General features: G+C 38.5%; 1 protein-coding gene across 3 annotated transcripts in view; it reads right to left on the minus strand.

Moving 5' to 3' along the window:
* Window positions 1-271: 271 nt before the first annotated feature.
* SEC63 (SEC63 protein translocation regulator) overlaps window positions 272-18,117 on the minus strand; it is an 86,946-nt gene continuing 69,100 nt past the window's right edge. For all 3 annotated transcript variants that reach the window (XM_008994864.5, XM_008994863.5, XM_002747048.6), the window contains 3 exons: window positions 8,247-8,345; window positions 4,943-5,047; window positions 272-3,998 (listed from right to left, as the gene is read on the minus strand). In XM_008994864.5, coding sequence (XP_008993112.1) covers window positions 3,855-3,998; window positions 4,943-5,047; window positions 8,247-8,345 — 348 coding nt within the window. In that variant the 3' untranslated portion in view covers window positions 272-3,854. The remainder of the gene's footprint in view (window positions 3,999-4,942; window positions 5,048-8,246; window positions 8,346-18,117) is intronic.

An 18,117-nucleotide genomic window follows, 5' to 3' on the forward strand; every position in this document is an offset into this window, starting at 1 on the left:
CTGTACCACCTGCATTCTACAGACAACCGCTGTGCAGAACCCTCCCCTTGCCTATCAATCCCACCTCCAGACCTACTCAGCTCTAACTCGAAAGTCTCACTTTGCCCTTGGGAGCTACAGGAGGGCTGGACTCAGTGAATGCCAACCCTCCAACACCAGAGTACATCACTCTGTGATCTCAAATGGTGAGTGTCAAATGTCACCCTATCAATACCACAAAGCAGTGGTGCCCAAATGTTTCCATCATGCACCCAAATCAGAAAAAAATATATAATGCACCAATAAATGTATATTTATTTATAAATAATAGAAGTGTACAATTGTACAATATATTATGTACATTATAAAACACATAAAAATAGAAATTTAAAAGGATGAGATTAAATACAAATAATCATTTTAACACTTCTTCAATGGACTGATCGTCTCCACACCCCTGGGATGTATATACTCCCACCTGAAACAATAGCCCTAAAGTATGTCAATGATTGTTATTTGGGTTTTCAGCTTAGGTTACAGAAATAGGTACAAGATCACATCTTTTAAGTTTTGCAAAATAGCCCTAGCATCAAGTTTAAATGGATGAGAATGCTTGGTGCTAACTTCTTGAGACATTTTTGGACTAATCACTACACAGCTGGTAAAACGTCATGTTATGGTTCACCAATAGTTATTTCACTGTAAGGCAGATGAAATAGGGGATCTCATGGAGTTGAATCAGACTATTTGTGGGAAAATTGTTTAAAAGAAACATTTAAAAGCAAAGAATGATGATTTGCCTTTTTTTACCCCCCCAAAAAAACTCAACAGGCTAGGCACAGTGGCTCATGCCTGTAATCCCAGCACTTTGGAAGACTGAGGAGGGCTGATCACTTGAGGTCAGGAGTTCGAGACCAGCCTGGACATGGCAAAATCCCGTCTCTACTAAAAATGCAAAAATTAGCTGGGTGTGGTGGCATGCACCTATAGTCCCAGCTACTCAGGAGGTTGAGGCAGGAGAATAGCTTGAAGCTGGGAGGTGGAGGTTGCAGTGAGCTTAGATCACACCACTGCACTCCAGCCTGAGTGATGGAGTGAGACTCTGTCTCAAAAAGAAAAAGAGAGAGAAAAAAAGCCAGCAAATTAAATAGCCCCTAAAGATATAATTCTTCTGCCTACAGACTTAAAAAAAATGGTATTCCAAACAATAGCCAAGGCAAATGGAATTAAATGAATTGCCACTCATCTACCTGATCTAATACCTGCGAGCCAGTTCTTAACGCTAATTTTTTTCATTTTGATAGTTCCAGTATCCAATCACAGAGCCTGGCACATAGAAACTCAATAAATACATGATGAATGATAACCCCTCAAAAATTATATAAGGTGCCAAATTACATTTGAAATAACAATTGCGACTACAGAACATTCTAGTATATGGTTTGAATTGGCGGAAGCAAACAATAAAGCTTGTGGTCAAAAATAACGTGCCCAGAGAGCCTCCTTGTATCTCTCCCCTCCTGCTTCCATATCAGCTGACATCCACACCCCTCTGCTTCCACCAGGCCTGTGCTTCCCAGGCACATGATGGAACACTACAGCTGGATGGGCCTGTCCTTTTCCAGCTTTCAGTGCAAGCTGGGAGAAGCACAGCAGAGGGTATTTTTTTTTATAGAAGAAAATTGAAACTTCATGCAAATTTCCATTAGATTAAATGCAAACTAGGGTGAGTAGTTTGTTATTCTCATTTGAGAGGAAAAAAGGGACGTGGAGTTTAGTGACTTGCTGGAGAGATAAGAACTGTCAACAGAAGGCTCAGTTCTTTCACTACTGCAATATGGAAAGAGGTTACCTAAAGTACTCACTAGAGGAAAATTTATTTTACTTGGTTGGGAAGTATATACACATAGAGAAAAGGAAAACAAACTGGTGGAATTTTCTGGTGATGGTTGTTTTTTTAAGCACTGTGGTGGTTTACTAGGTTATCATCCTCTCCAGAGTCTTAAGCCAGAGAGAAGCCAGCTATGTGAATGAACTTATAAAGCCTCTTTAAGGCAAAGTAGCCACTAGAAAAGAAGTATTTTTCCTGAAATCTTTCAAGAAAACTAGGAAATACGCATTCTACACATTGTTGTGTCTTGTCTGCTCACTTTCCTTGCCTTCATGCCACACCTGTTTTCTCTAATCCCTCCTTTCACTTGACATCAGCTGGCTCACCCCCCCCACCCCAACACATTTAGGTAATCAGTAGCTGCCTCAAGACACTGGTGCTTCACAGCAAAACCTGATTTGAAAATTAAACCCACCCTCTTACTTATACAATGAAGTAAATGAAAAAAATCCTCAGTGACACTGCCTACTGCCTGCCAAGAAAGGGTCTCACTAAACTGGTGACTGAGGTTACAGTGAAAAAAACTCCTTTGACCATTTGATAGGAAATACTACATCCTACATTTAGAACCAAAAAAACCATTCATGGTTTTGGTAATTTTCAACTTTTATTTCCAACTACTGCAGTCACAAGATATCAGTGGTAATTCTGCACTGAAAGTGGCAACCTTTTAAGTAAACAACTTTGCAAATTGTAGTATTCCAACAATATTCTGGCCTACAGTGATTTTGATAGGAGAGGATTATTACAATCAGTTTTATAATACTACAGACTTATGCTTCCTCCATACCTAGGAATAAAAATATTCACCCTCCCTCAATGATTCATCATGTACACATCTCTACTCTTTATAAGCACTATCCTTCCAGCTGTACTATGAGGGGAAATCCCTCTCACTCCTGGGTTTTTCTGTAGCATACAGAAATAGCAGTCACTTTAGCAGTAATGTACAATATTATTCCATTTTTAGTTGAAAAATAAAGGAGTGGATCACCCTATTTATATCCTTTCTCTGACAGTAAAAAGACACACACCATTGAAACATAAAACGAGTCAACAAAGTTCTATTTTTATTGACAGAAGTCCAAAATGAATACAAAAAAAGCTTCCTTTGCATGTTATACTTACTTTCCTTAAAAAGCTTCTGATAGTCAGGTAGACTGAAAACTAAGGATGTAGTTCAGCTTTTATAGTGAACCTTTTTAAAAAAAGGTTTAATAACATAAGCCACCAGTATGAGAAAACATACGGTCCCACTATCACTTTTAGACCTACAGCTTATCAAAAGAATTAGATCCTGCATTGATCTGCTAAACAGAGGTTTAGAAATGTTTTAAGCCATTAAAAGCCATTTTTATAATCTGTCTGATAACTCTGGGCAATTAAGAAAAGGAAAATTCCAAAACGTAGCCCTCTGTATCATGTGGAATGTGAGAGAATGCCAACTTATGACCAAGATAAGTAAAAATAAAAGTTTAAATTTATGAATGGAGCCGTTACAGTCTTGTATCACTGCAAAATGTCAATAATAGAGTTGATCAAGAGATTATAAACTTGAGCAATGTTACTTAAAACATATTTGTGGTGTTTAACATACTTTAATGTTTGCTAAAACTAAAGCTGAACAAAGAAAAGTCGCTCGTTTATAAACTGTGTCTCGTATCTTTACTTTTACTAGGACCATAGATTGATCAGGTAATACATAGCCCACACTTCTGGACAGTTATAATAACAAAGGATTTATTTTCATTGCAGATAAAATAAATGCACCAGCCCATACTTGAAAGGTTTCAACAAGCCTAACATTTTTCAGGTTGTACCAAGGCACCGCCACTATCTAGTTATATTATGCACCCATTTCTAGAGTAAAAAAACTACACCTCCCTCAACATCAGTTCTGTACGGTTTCTGGTTTATTTTACACTTCCAAAATAGCAACAAATTGCAAATATCTGCAAACACTGTGGTCCATTTATAGTACTGCTTAGTCATCATCATCTTCTTCCTCCTCTTCTTCCTCAAAGCTATCTTCAAAGCCCTCACTGTCCTCCTGGTCATCATCCCCCTCTATTGCTGTATCCCACTGTGGGTGATTTTCTGGCACAGGCTTAGCCTCATGAACTTCCAACTAGAAAGAAGAATTAAATACAGACATCAGAAATTTGGGGAGAAGTAATGGAAGAAATCCTGGTAAATAAAAGGTTTTCTTTGACCACAGCAATTATAAAGAAATAGATTTTTATGGATATAATTCTAAATTCAACTTATTCATTTAGAATAGACACTTCATCCCAGAAATAAACAACGAAATCTAACAATATGTGACTGTAATAAAATTTCTAATACAAGTTTGGTATTTTGATTCTGTATGTTATACCTCTTATGAGTGTAGTTCTGTGGCATAAAATAATTGTGATTCTTGAGCAAGGACACTGAATCGTATCTTAATAGAAGCTTTCTGCTGAAGGAAGAAAAATCCGAGATATTTTGCAGTCTCAGGACTTGTGATGTAAAATTCCATAGTTAATAAAAGAAATATGGAACCCTCACGGAAAAAAAGTTTCGCCTTTACTGGCTACTTCTACCCTTTATAGTGCAATAATACTTTTAGCACCATCTCTCTAATAGGACACCTTTTATCAAAAAGCTCAAGTGAATTGCTAAACAAAGATTAGAGTGTGCTGCAAATGATACAGAAAGTATCTGATCAAATATGATGAAAATAAATTCGTTTCAGAAATAATAAACACTCCAAATAGAATCTGTGGTAAATATATATATATGCTTTTCTAAAGAAAACAGAACCCATTTGCAGGCCTTATAAAGTTACAGCACATTAAAATGTATCCCTAAAGTAATTTAAATTTCAATGTTCTAAATTGTTATATTCCTTAAAACCTAAAACCTTAAGTTTATTATTGCAAGAGTAGTCCATCAAGTGTATCACATATAAAGTATGAGATGACTTCTTTTTCCTTCCATGACTCTACATTTCAAAACTAGAAATGTTTTCCTAGTGCATTAAACACTTATACAGAAAACTATTATTTACTGAAGAGTCATTTTTCTTACCTTCAGTGGTTTAATCTGATCCAAACCCATATAGGAGTCTGATCTCAGAAACACAGTATACTGATAATTTCCTGGCTTTCCTGGTGCAGGAAATTTCAGCTCTACCTAGAAGATAAAATCAGCACTTAAAAATCTGTATTTTGGGGAGGAAACAGCTCACTCCCTAAAATTCCCAAACTACAGTATTTAACAGCTAGGTGTTTACTTAGATGACATAGAAAGTCCTAACAAATGTTATTAAAGTCTTTATAAATAATAAAAAAGTGAACATATTATAAATACCTCACAAAGACGAAATCAAATTATGTATAACTGATGACGTTAATTTGTATCTCTACAATTCAAGAAAGCAATACTTAAAGCAATCAAATTCTTTGCTATCACCCTGAAGAAATTTAGTAGATACACAAGAATAAACAATGAAATGTTGGAATAAAACAACAGACTTCACTAGATAGGAGACACTTCTCACCAAATTTTCTTATTTCTAGAATAAATACCCAATGCCAAAGGTCAAAAAGATATTTTATTAATCAACAAATCACGAACTGTAATACAAAGAGTAAAAGAATTTCTATTCCACTTGGACAACTGGAAGTGGAAAAAAAAGAACAATTTTTTTTAAATGACATTTGAATGCTCTGGTGATTTGCTTCCAATCTCCAAAATCCATATTTTATAGGCAAGATTAAATATTAAAATATGCCAGTTTTTAAAAACTAGAAAAAATCACAAAGGAATCTTTTTCTTTAATCTCAGTTTGGACTAACTGTAACACAAACCTAGAAATTATAAAAGACTCTTTAAATCATACTACAAAAAATAAGTAAGAAAATGGATGAACAAATAGCTGTTTATATTTCTGTCTGGTAGAAACAACCAGAATAGTAAAACAAACTGGGGAGATACATTTACAACATATATCACAAAGGGCTAATAATTTCTTAAATAAAAAAAAAAAATGCCAAACTAATTTTTTACTTTTTTTATTAAAAAACTTTAATAACTTTAAAAAAATCAATTATTATTATTATTTTTTAAATAAAGACGGGGTTTCACCATGTTGGTCAGGCTGGTCTTGAACTCCCGACCTCAGGTGATCCACCCACCTTGGCCTCCAAAGTGCTTGAATTACAGGCGTTAGCCACCTCACCCGGCCCCCAAAGTGAACAATGGTCACAAACAGACACATAAAAAAAGATGACTCAAACACAAGGAAGGTGTTAAGTTTCACTCTTCAGAGAAATAAAAACTACACTGAATAGAATGAGCAGAATAAAAACTGATTCAGACAAGCGTCATCAATATATGCTTTAAATGAATAGGTAAAACACTGTTGGAGAATAGGATATTCAAACATGGCCTAAATATCAACCCACAGATTAAAGGGGGAGAAAAATACCTCTACAATAGAGAAAAACCTTAACTAAATGAGCAATCTTAATATCATGAACAGAGGGCAAAGTGATTTACTGTACCTCTGACATAATGCACTAAGAAGTACATCACTAACATAGGGTGCTTGCCAAAAACATGTAAGATGGACATAATAATCAGTAACCAATGAGACAAATTCATATTAAATGATATTCTACAAAATACCTTGCCTAGAGTCATAAAAAATATCAGTGGCAGGGAAAGATTAAAACAGAACAAGTACAAGAAAGTATTCAAGACTAAATAAATGTAAAATCACCTTTTTCTTTCTTTCAGTACAGGGTCTCACTCTGTTGCCCAGACTGAAGTACAGGAGTGTGATCATGGCTCACTTAAGCCTCAACTTCATGAGCTCGAGTGATCCTCCTGCCTCAGCCTCCTGAGTTAGGTTGGGACTACAGGTGTGAGCCACCATGCCCAGCTACAATGTGTGATCCTTGATTAGCTCCTGACTTTAAAAAAAACTGTAACAGATATTAGTGGAATTGTTTTTGCAGTCTGAATACAGACTGCATATTAGATAATTATCCCATATCAGGGTTACATTTCCTGAGTATAATCTTTGTAGTGGGCCTATGGAGAAGGTCCTGGTTTGTTGTTTTTTTTTTTTAAGAGACAGGGTCTCGCCATGTTGCCCAGGCTGCTCCTGAATTCCTGGGCTTACATGATCCAGCCACCTCAGCCTCCCAAAGTGCTAGGATTACAGATGTGAGCCACCATGCCCAGCCAAAGGTCCTAGTTCCTAAGGGATACATGTCAAGTAGTTAGGGGTGTCATGTCATGATGTCTACAAGTACCTCAAATGGCTCAGGGGAAAATATACATACACACGTGCATGTTTTGTATGTACACATATAGTGAGAGAAAAATAAAACAAATAATGGCTAAATGTAAACAACTAGTAAATATAGGTGGGAATCCAAGGAGGTTTCATGATACTGTGCTTATAACTTTTCAATAGGTTTTAAAACTTAAAAGATCAGAGAGGCCATGCACAGTGGCTCATGCCTATAATCCCAGCACTTTGGGAGGCCAAAGAGGGTGGATCTCTTGAGCTCAGGAGTTTGAGACTAGCCTGGGCAACATGGGTAAACCCTGTCTCTATAAAAAAATACAAAAAATTAGCCAGGCATGGTGGTACACGTATGTAGTCCCAGCTACTTGGGAGTCTGAGGTGGGAGAATAACTTGAGTCTGGGAGGCAGAGGGTGCAGAGAGCCAAGATTGCACCACTGCACTCCAGCATGGGTGACAGAGTGAGATCCTGTCTCCAAAAAAAAAAATCAGAGGAAAAAATAACACTAAGATCTAAGAAGCTGTTTTTCACCTTTCCAGCTAGCAATGATATTCAAAATGTCTGACATGCTAAGAGGCAATGGGCATGTTTAGACATTCATTCTTTCTATAGAGAAATAAATAAATAAATATCTACAAACATACAGAGCTTCTGGCCCATCAAAAATTTCACTCAAAAAATCCACACTATCAGTTCCTAGATTTTTTTTTTTAAGACAAAAGATATAATACTTAGCACTAATACGATAAGAACAAAAATTGTATCACTAAATTCTGGAGAGGAGGAGGAGGAATGGCACATATTCTTAGATACTAACAGTGAAGACTCCCAAAACAAGCTGAGAACAAGTTTTTAAAACACTGACTAAGTTGGCTACCTATAACAATTATTTATAAATTTCCAATGAGCTTACCCCCAAAACATTCAGAGAACAGTTATAAAATGCAGGCAATGAATAGAATACAATCCACCAAATATGATCAACTGCTTTTTAAAAAAAGATTAATGAAGCAGCATGATGGTGGTAAGTTGTGCTTTGTTAAATACTGAAATAATGTGGTTTGGTAATTACCTCTTCTGTATCTTTTAGTGTACACACATGATATGGCATGGATATCAATGTCTGCTCTTTCCTATCTGCAATGTAAAGCCACCACCATTCTTGTTTTTCCTGGAAAGAAAAAAAAAAAGAAGAAGAAGAGTATAAATAATCAGAAAGAACTAGGGAGAACATAATTTTCGCCTCTCTTAGCTGACAAAGTGCTTGGTACAGAATAGATGTTCAAATGAATATTTACCGAAAGAATAAGCTGTTCTTAACATTTGTAGATCCATTGTCTAAAAGCATTTCATATACAATTTTGGCGATTTCAATAGCTCCTTAAAGCCTATTGATTGGCCTTCATATTAAAAACCCCTGACTTACCTTAAGTAACAAGCATTATTCTAAATTTATGTAACTATTGCACTAGTATGTAGCAAATAATCTTAGTAATCTTACCTAATAATAAGCAAAAGCCACAAAGTAGTAGTGGAAGGAACTTGGGCAGCCAAATCAAAAATCAATACATTAAATACTTTATACGCTTTGAAAAGAATATCTCAGAATGTAAGAGCCTATTTATACTTTCTACTGCCCATGATTTTACCCAGCTTGGCATTTCCAGATGAACTCCAAAAAATTAGGAACAGAAAAAAGAGCTGGGTTAAAAAAAAAAATCCTGGTTGGGGGCAGGGACCAAGATGGCAGAAAGGGAGCTTCTCCAGAGCTCAGCTCCCAGCAACTGAGACACAGAACCAGAGTGATATTTGTATCTCCGAACAAGGTACAGTATTCGTTTCAAAGGGACTGGTTGAATGGCAGGATTAACCCAAAAAAAGCCAGTGAAAGCAGCCCAAAGGGGGTGAGCCAAGGCAAGGTGAGGCGAGGCACTGCCCCACCTGGAAAATGTATTTGGCACATAGGATAGAGGGGCTTCACCTCCTTGGTACTCAGATTTAGATACAGCACTTCACTCCGTGTGACTTCGGCAGCACATAGCCCAGAAAAACACCACCTGGCTGAGAACCGACCCAAGTTGCAGACCCGGGTACAGCCCGCAGCACCTGCCAGATCGGTGCCTTGTCAGCGCAGACCAGCGGGGAGACTTGGACTAACAACAAGAAAGCTTGCGAGAAGGAACTGCCTGACCCACATAAGGGAGAGTTGAAAGCAGGGAGGGAGATACGGCCAGAAAGGCCCCACCCCAACAAGATCCAGCAAGCAGAATCCCTCTCCTGGGAGAGTTTCACAGTTAACACATCAGACGGAGCTCCATCTGGGAGCAGCGGGACTCGACGGAGGGAAAGAAGCCCGCCATTGGGTAGGCGGGGCTACTCCCACTGGCATATGCAGAAACCAGGCGAAGAATAAACAGCAGCCTGGCTGAAACCGAGGCAGCCCAGCAGCGCCTTCACAGGCAGGCAGTGGACAGTCCCAAGCAGCACACTGACACCCGCATTAAAAAAAAAAAAAAAAAGTCAGCCGGGCGCGGTGGCTCACGCCTGTAATCCCAGCTCTTTGGGACGCTGAGGCGGGCAGATCACCAGGTCAAGAGATCGAGACTATCCTGGACAACATGGTGAAACCCCGTCTCTACTAAAAATACAAAAAAAAAAAAAAAAAAAAAAAAAATTAGCTGGGCGTGGTGGCTCGTGCCTGTAGTCCCAGCTACTCAGGAAGCTGAGGCAGGAGAACTGCTTGAACCCAAGAGGTGGAGGTTGCAGTGAGCCAAGGTCACGCCACTGCACTCCAGCCTGGTGCCTTGTGACGGAATGAGACTCTGTCTCAAAATAAAAAAAGTTTCATTCAGGAGAAATAATCCCAACTTTAACAGGAAGGACGTCCCCTCAGAGATCCCACCTGAAATCACCAACTTCAAAGATCAAAGAGAGATAAATCCACAAAGATGGGAAGAAACCAGCACAAAAAAGATGAAAACAAAGTCCAGAACGCCTCTCCTCCCCAGAGAGATCACAACGCCTCACCAGCAAGGGAACAGAACAGGTCAGAGAATGATTTTGACAAGCTATCAAAAGCAGGCTTCAGAAAATAGGTAATAACAAACTTCTCCGAGCTAAAAGAACATGTTCTAATCCAATACAAAGAAACTAAGAACCTTGAAAAAAGATTAGACGAAATGCTATCGAGAATAACCAGCCTAGAGAAGAACATAAACGACTTGATGGAGCTGAAAAACACAGAACGAAAACTTCGTGAAGCATACACAAGTTTCAATAGACAAATTGATCAAGCAGAAGAAAGGATATCAGAGATTGAAGATCAACTCAATGAAACAAAAAGAGAAGGCAAGATTAGAGAAAAAAGTGAAAAGAAATGAACAAAGGCTCCAAGAAATATGGGATTATGTGAAAAGACCTAATATATGCTTGATTGGTGTACCTGAAGAGGATGGGGAAACTGAATCCAAGCTGGAAAACACTCTTCGGGAATTTTAACCAGTAGAACTTCCCCAACCTAGCAAAGCAGGCCAACATTCAAATACAGGAAATACAAAGAACACCACAAAGATACTCCTCAAGAAGAGCAACCCCAAGGCACATAATCCTCAGATTCATCCTAGTTGAAATGAAGGAAAAAATGCTAACAGCAGCCAGAGAGAAAGGTCAGGTCACCCACAAAGGGAAGCCCATCTGACTCACAGCGGATCTCTTGGCAGAAACCCTACAAACCAGAAGAAAGGGGGGGGCCAATATTCAACATCCTTAAAGAAAAGAACTTTCAACCCAGAATTTCATATCCAGCCAAACTAAGCTTCATAAGTGAAAGAGAAATAAAATCCTTTACGGACAAGCAATTACTGATATATTTCGTCACCACCAGGCCTGCCCTTTAAGAGCTCCTGAAGGAAGCACTAAACCGGCAAAAAAAAAAAAAAAAAAAAAAAAATCCAGTACCAGCCACTGCAAAAATGAACCGAATGGTAAAGACCAATGACACAATGAAGAAATTGCATTGACCAACGGGCAAAACAAATAACCAGTAACAAAATGGCAGGATCAAATTCACACATAACAATATTAACGTTAAATGTAAATGGCCTAAATGCCCCAATCAAAAGACACAGACTGGCAAACTGGGTAAAAAGTCAAGACCCATTGGTATGCTGTATTCAGGAGACCCATCTCACACACAGAGACTCAAAATAAAGGGATGGAAGAAGATCTACCAAGCAAATGGAGAGCAAAAAAAAGCAGGGGTTGCAATCCCATTCTCTGGTAAAATGAACTTTAAACCAAAAAAGATCAAAAGAGACAAAGAAGGGCATTACATAATGGTGAAAGGATCAATACAACAAGAAGAGCTAAGTATCCTAAATATATATGCACCCACTACAGGAGCACCCAGATACATAAAGCAAGTTCTTAATGACCTACAAAGAGGTCATTACTCTCACACAATAATAATGGGAGACTAACACTCCACTGTCAATATTAGACAGATCTACAAGACAGAAAATCAACAAGGATATCCAGGACATGAACGCAGAATTGGAACAAGCAGACCTAATAGACATCTACAGAACTCTCTACCCCAAAGCCACAGAATATACATTCTTCTCAGCACCACATTGCACTTGCCCTAAAACCGACCATATAATTGGAAGTAAATCGCTCCTCAGCAAATGCAAAAGAATGGAAATCATAACAGTCTCTCAGACCACAGTGCAATCGAATTAGATCTCAGGATTAAGAAACTAACTCAAAACCGCAAAGCTTCATGGAAACTGAACAACTGCCTCCTGAATGTGAACTGGATAACAAGGAAATAAATGCAGAAATAAAGATATTCTTCAAAATCAAAGAGAATGAGGATGCAATGTACTAGAATCTCTGGGACACATTCAAAGCAGTGTCTAGAGGGAAATTTATAGCAATAAATGCCCACATGAGAAGCAAGGAAAGATCTGAAATCAATACCCTAACATCAAAATTGAAAGAGCTAGAGGAGCAAGATCAAAAAAACTCAAAAGCTAGCAGAAGACAAGAAATAACTAAGATTAGAGCAGAAATGAAGGAGATAGAGACATAAAAAAAACCCTTCAAAAAATCAATTAATCCAGGAGCTGGTTTTTTGAAAAGATCAACAAAATAGACAGACCACTAGCCGGATTAATAGAAAAGAAAAGAGAGAATAACCAAATAGATGCAATAAAAAACGATAAAGGGAATATCACCACCAATCCCACAGAAATACAAACTACTATCAGAGATTACTCCAAACAACTCTATGCATATAAACCAGTAAACCTGGAAGAAATGGATAAATTTCTGGACACTTGCACCTTCCCAAGACTAAACCAGGAAGAAGTTGAAACCCTAGTAGACCAATAACAAGGGCTGAAGTTGAGGCAGCAACAGCCTACCAACCAAGAAAAAGTCCAGGTCCATATGGGTTCACAGACAAATTCTACCAGACATACAAAGAGGAGCTGGTACCACTCCTTCTGAAACTATTCCAAACAATACAAAAAGAGGGAATCTTCCCCAACTCATTTTATGAGACCAACATCATCCTGATAACAAAACCTGGCAGAGACTCAATAAAAAAAAGAAAACTTCAGGCCAATCTCCATGATGAACATAGATGCAAAAATCTTCAATAAAATACTGGCAAACCGATGTAACAGCACATCAAAAAGCTTATCCATCAAGATCAAGTAGGCTTCATCCCAGGGATGCAAGGCTGGTTCAACACACACAGGTCTATAAACATAATCCACCACATAAAAAGAACCAAAGACAAAAGCCACATGATTATCTCAATAGATGGAGAGAAGGCCTTTGACAAAATTCAACAGCTCTTTATGCTAAAAATTCTCAATAAACTAGGTACTGATGGAATGTATCACATTTATGACAGACCCACTGCCAATATCTACTGAACGGGCAAAAACTGGAAGTATTCCCTTTGAAATCTGGCACTAGATAAGGATGCCCTCTCTCACCACTCTATTCAATATAGTATTGGAAGTTTTAGCCAGAGCAATCAGGCAAGAAAAAGAAATAAAGGGTATTCAATTAGGGAAGGAGGAAGTCAAATTGTCTCTATTTGCAGATGACATGACTGTATATTTAGAAGACCCCATCATCTCAGCCCAAAATCTTCTTAAGTTGATAAGTAACGTCAGCAAAGTCTCAGGATACAGAATCAATGTGCAGAAATCACAAGCATTCCTATACACCAAAAACAGACTTAAAGAGGGCCAAATCAAGAGCAAACTCCCATTCACAATTGTTACAGGGAAAATAAAATACCTTGGAATACAACTAACAAAGGAGGTAAAGGACCTCTTCAAGGAGAACTACAAGCTACTGCTCAAGGAAATAAGAGAAGACACACACAGATGGAAAAACATTCCATGCTCATGTCTAGGAAGAATCAGTATCATGAAAATGGCCATACTGCCCAAAGTAATTTTTAGATTCAACGCTATCCTCATCAAACTGCCAATGACCTTCTTCACAGAACTGGAAAAAACACTTTAAACTTCATATGGAACCAAAAAAGTGCCCGCATAGCCAAGATAATCCTAAGCAAAAAGAACAAAGCTGGAGGCATCACACTGCTGGACTTCAAACTATACTACAAGGCAACAGTAATCAAAACAGCATGGTACTGGTACCAAAACAAAGACCTAGACCAATGGAACAGAACAGAGGCCTGAGAAGCAACATCTCACATCAACAACCATCTAATCTTTGACATACCTGACAAAAACAAGCAATGGGGAAAGGATTCCCTGTTTAATAAATGGTGTTGGGAAAATTGGCTACCAATGTGCAGAAAGCAGAAACTGGACCCTTCCTGACACCTTACACTAAAATTAATTCCAGATGGATTAAGGACTTAAACCTAAGACCTAACACCATGAAAACCTAGACAAAACCAGTCAGGACATAGGCAAGGTAAGGACTTCATTACTAAAATAAGAAAAGCAATGGCAACAAAAGCCAAAATAGACAAATGGGATCTAATTAAACTCCAGAGCTTCTGTACAGCAAAAGAAACAATCATTAGAGTGAACTGGCAACCAACAGAATGGGAAAAAATTTTTGCAATCTACCCATCTGACAAAGAGCTAATATCCAGAATCTACAAAAAACTAAAACATTGGGAGGCCGAGGCAGGTGGATCACGAGGTCAAGAGATCGAGACCATCCTGGTCAACATGGTGAAACCCTGTCTCTACTAAAAATACAAAAAAAAATTAGCTGGGCGTTGTGGCGCGCGCCTGTAATCCCAGCTACTCGGGAGGCTGAGGCAGGAGAATTGCCTGAACCCAGGAGGCGGAGGTTGTGGTGAGCTGAGATTGCGCCATTGCACTCCAGCCTGGGTAAAAAGAGTGAAACTCCGTCTCAAAAAAAAAAAAAAAAAAACTAAAACAGATTTACAAGAAAAAAAAACAAACAAACCCATCCAAAAGTGGGTGAAGGATATGAATAGACACTTCAAAAGAAGACATATATGAGGCCAACAAACATATGAAAAAATGCTCATCATCACTGGTCATTAGAGAGATGCAAATCAAAACCACATTGAGATACCATCTCACGCCAGTGAACGGCAATTATTAAAAAATATGGAGATAACAGATGCTAGAGAAAATGTGGAGAAATAGGAACTTTTACACCGTTGGTGGGAGTGTAAATTAGTTGAACCATTGTGGAAAACAGTGTGGCAATTCCTCAAGGATCTAGAAATAGAAATTTCATTTGACCCAGCAATCCCATTACTGGGTATATACCCAAAGGACTATAAGTTGTTCTATTATAAAGACACATGCACATGTATGCTCATCACGACACTATTTACAATAACAAAGACCTGGAACCAACCCAAATGCCCATCAATGATAGACTGGACAAAGAAAACGTGGCACATATACACCAAGGAATACTATGCAGCCATAAAAAATGATAAGTTCGTGTCCTTTGTCGGGACATGGATGAACCTGGAAACCATCATTCTCAGCAAACTGACACAAGAACAGAAAATCAAACACTGCATGTTCTCACTTATAGGCAGGTGTTGAACAATGAGAACATGTAGACACAGAGAGGGGAGCACCACACACTCAGATCTGTTGGGGGGGGGGTTGGGGAGGGACAGTGGGAGAGAGGGTGGGAGGGATAACAAGGGGAGAAATGTCAGGTACAGGTGATGGGGGGATGGAGGCAGCAAACCACCTTGCCAGGAATGTACTTATGCAACAATCTTGCATGATTTGCACGTGTACCCCAGAATCTAAAGTACAATTAAAAAAAAAAAAAAAAGAAAAGAAAATCACCTGAATGTACATAATGACAAGAGGGAAAAATGAGAGAACAAGAGACAGAAAATTAAAAATATATAGCAATTTTAGAAGGCCAAGCAGTCTGAAAACACCAAACCTCTGCAAACTCAGCAACAACTGCTCCATTACAGCACACCTCAGTTAACTATTTAGTCATCTGCTTAGTAACACGTGTTTAACAAAATATCTTTCTAAAACAGTTTAAAGAAAAATGTTCTACAGCTTAAAAGAAAATATAACTCTAGATGTTCTAAATATTAATTTAACTAAAATAATACAAAACTTTTCTAAACTCTCAATTGTCTAAAATGGTTAAAAAATCATCTTACTGAAACAGTTTACTTTAAAAAATGTGGGGTTTTGGGTTTTGATGTTGTTGTTGTTTTGTTTTTGGTTTTTGTTGAGACAGACTCTGTCACCCAGACTGCAGTGCAGTGGCACCATCTCAGCTCACCTCACTGCAACCTCTGCCTCCAGGGCTCAAGTGATACTCCCACGTCAGTCTCCTGAGTAGCTGAGACCACAGGCATGTACCACTGCATCAGGCTAATTTTTGTACTTTTTGGAGAAACAGGGTTTCATTATGTTGGCCAGGCAATCCTCCCACCAGGCCTCCCAAAGTGCTAGGATTACAGGCATAAGCCACCATACCTGGCCAATGTTTATGTTTTTAAACTAAAATTACTATTTTAACTATAAAAATAGATTAAAATTTGGTTTATCTTTCAAACACTACTAAGCACAACTAAAAACTCTTTTGTTTACGTATCTTTGGTGACAAAGCTTTGCAACATTAATAACCCTAATAAATAAATCACAAGTACATGGTGACATGAACTGGACCTAACAAGAAAAATTCTGCTTAAACCAAGAGTCTGGACTACGGCAGTAGGCATATTTGTATATATAACATGTGTGTAGATACATAACAGTCTCAAAGTGGAATATTAACACTTCTGTTGCGGCTACTCAAATCTGCCCTTGCAGCATGAAAAAGATGAGTGTGGTTGTGTTCTAATAAAACTTTATTTACAATAAAGCCTTATTTACAAAACAGGAAGGGAGCCAGATCTGGTCTGCAGACTGAAGTTTGGCAATATCTGTTTTAAAGACACAGAAACCTGGGTTATTTCACCTCCCTAAAATCTCATTTTCTTCTCAACAATCAGTACCTACTTCTGGCCATGTTGTAAAGATGACCTGAGATTATGCAAATAAAAAATATATGTTAGAAAGCCTAGCACATGCAGTATAACAAATGGCAGTTATGATTATTCGTGACATGAGGTACAGTAACACCTCTTTTACTTAAGTCACTTTTATTTTTGTCAGAAACATCATTACCAGAACACATAGGGAATATAAGCAGCACAGGAATATGTTAAAGAATACGCACTTCGTTACCTCCCCACTTAGAGAATGCCTTTCCCTCCAACCTCTTAGCCTGTTTAATTAGAATGAGATTCACTCAAGAATACTTATTAAGGGCCAGGCATGGTGGCTCAACCCTGTAATTCCAGCACTTTGGGATGCTGACGCAGGTGTCAGTTAGAAACCAGCCTGACCAACATGGAGAAACCCCATCTCTACTAAAAATACAAAATTAGCTGGGTGTGGTGGTGCATGCCTGTAATCCTAGCTACTTGGGAGGCTGAGGCAGGAGAATTGCTTGCATCTGGGAGGCAAAGGCTGCAGCGAGCCGAGACTGCACCATTGCACTCCAGCCTGGACAACAAGAGCAAAACTCTGTCTCAATCAATCAGTCAATCAATCAATAAAAATATTAAGAAGCCAGTGAATTATCAGTTAGTGGCACTACACCTGTGCGTAGACTCCAGTGCACATTAAAAGTGAAACAGATGTTCTGTGAGTTAACTGCACTTTAGGCAAAATTGTTTTTGTTACGTGAGATTCCCAACCATTCTTAACATATTACATACAACAGATGAGTTTCACTAACATGTAAGTCAAATATTACTAAGTGAGTAGTTTGGTAGTTAGGTTACTTAGGTAAGAAACGTGGAAAGGTAGACAGGTAGCATCTAGAAAATCCTAAATAAACTTTGTTTGTTCTTTTGTTTTGTTTTGTTTGAGACAGTCTCACTCTGTTGCCCAGGCTGGAGTACAATGGCACAATCTCAGCTCACTGCAACCTCTGCCTCCCAGGTTCAAGCAATTCTCCTACCTCAGCCTCGCAAGTAGCTGGGATTACAGGTACCCACTACCACGCCCAGCTAATTTATTGAACTTTTTTTTTTTTTTTGAGACAGTTTCACTCTTGTTGCCCAGGCTGGAGTGCAATGGTGCAATCTTGGCTCACTGTAACCTCCACCTCCCAGGTTCAAGCGATTCTCCTGCCTCAGACTCCCGAGTAGCTGAGATTACAGTCATGTACCACCATGCCTGGCTAATTTTGTATTTTTAGTAAGACAGGGTTTTGCCATGTTGGCCAGGCTGGTCTTGAACTCCTGACCTCAGGTGATCCACCTGCCTTGGCCCCCGAAAGTGCTGGGATTAGAGGCATGAGCCACTGAGCCTGGCCTGAAGTAAATTTTATCTGATAAATAATACTCTGAAATATTTACC

The sequence above is a fragment of the Callithrix jacchus genome, chromosome 4 (genome assembly GCF_049354715.1).
Source record: "Callithrix jacchus isolate 240 chromosome 4, calJac240_pri, whole genome shotgun sequence".
NCBI classification, from domain to species: domain Eukaryota; kingdom Metazoa; phylum Chordata; class Mammalia; order Primates; family Cebidae; genus Callithrix; species Callithrix jacchus.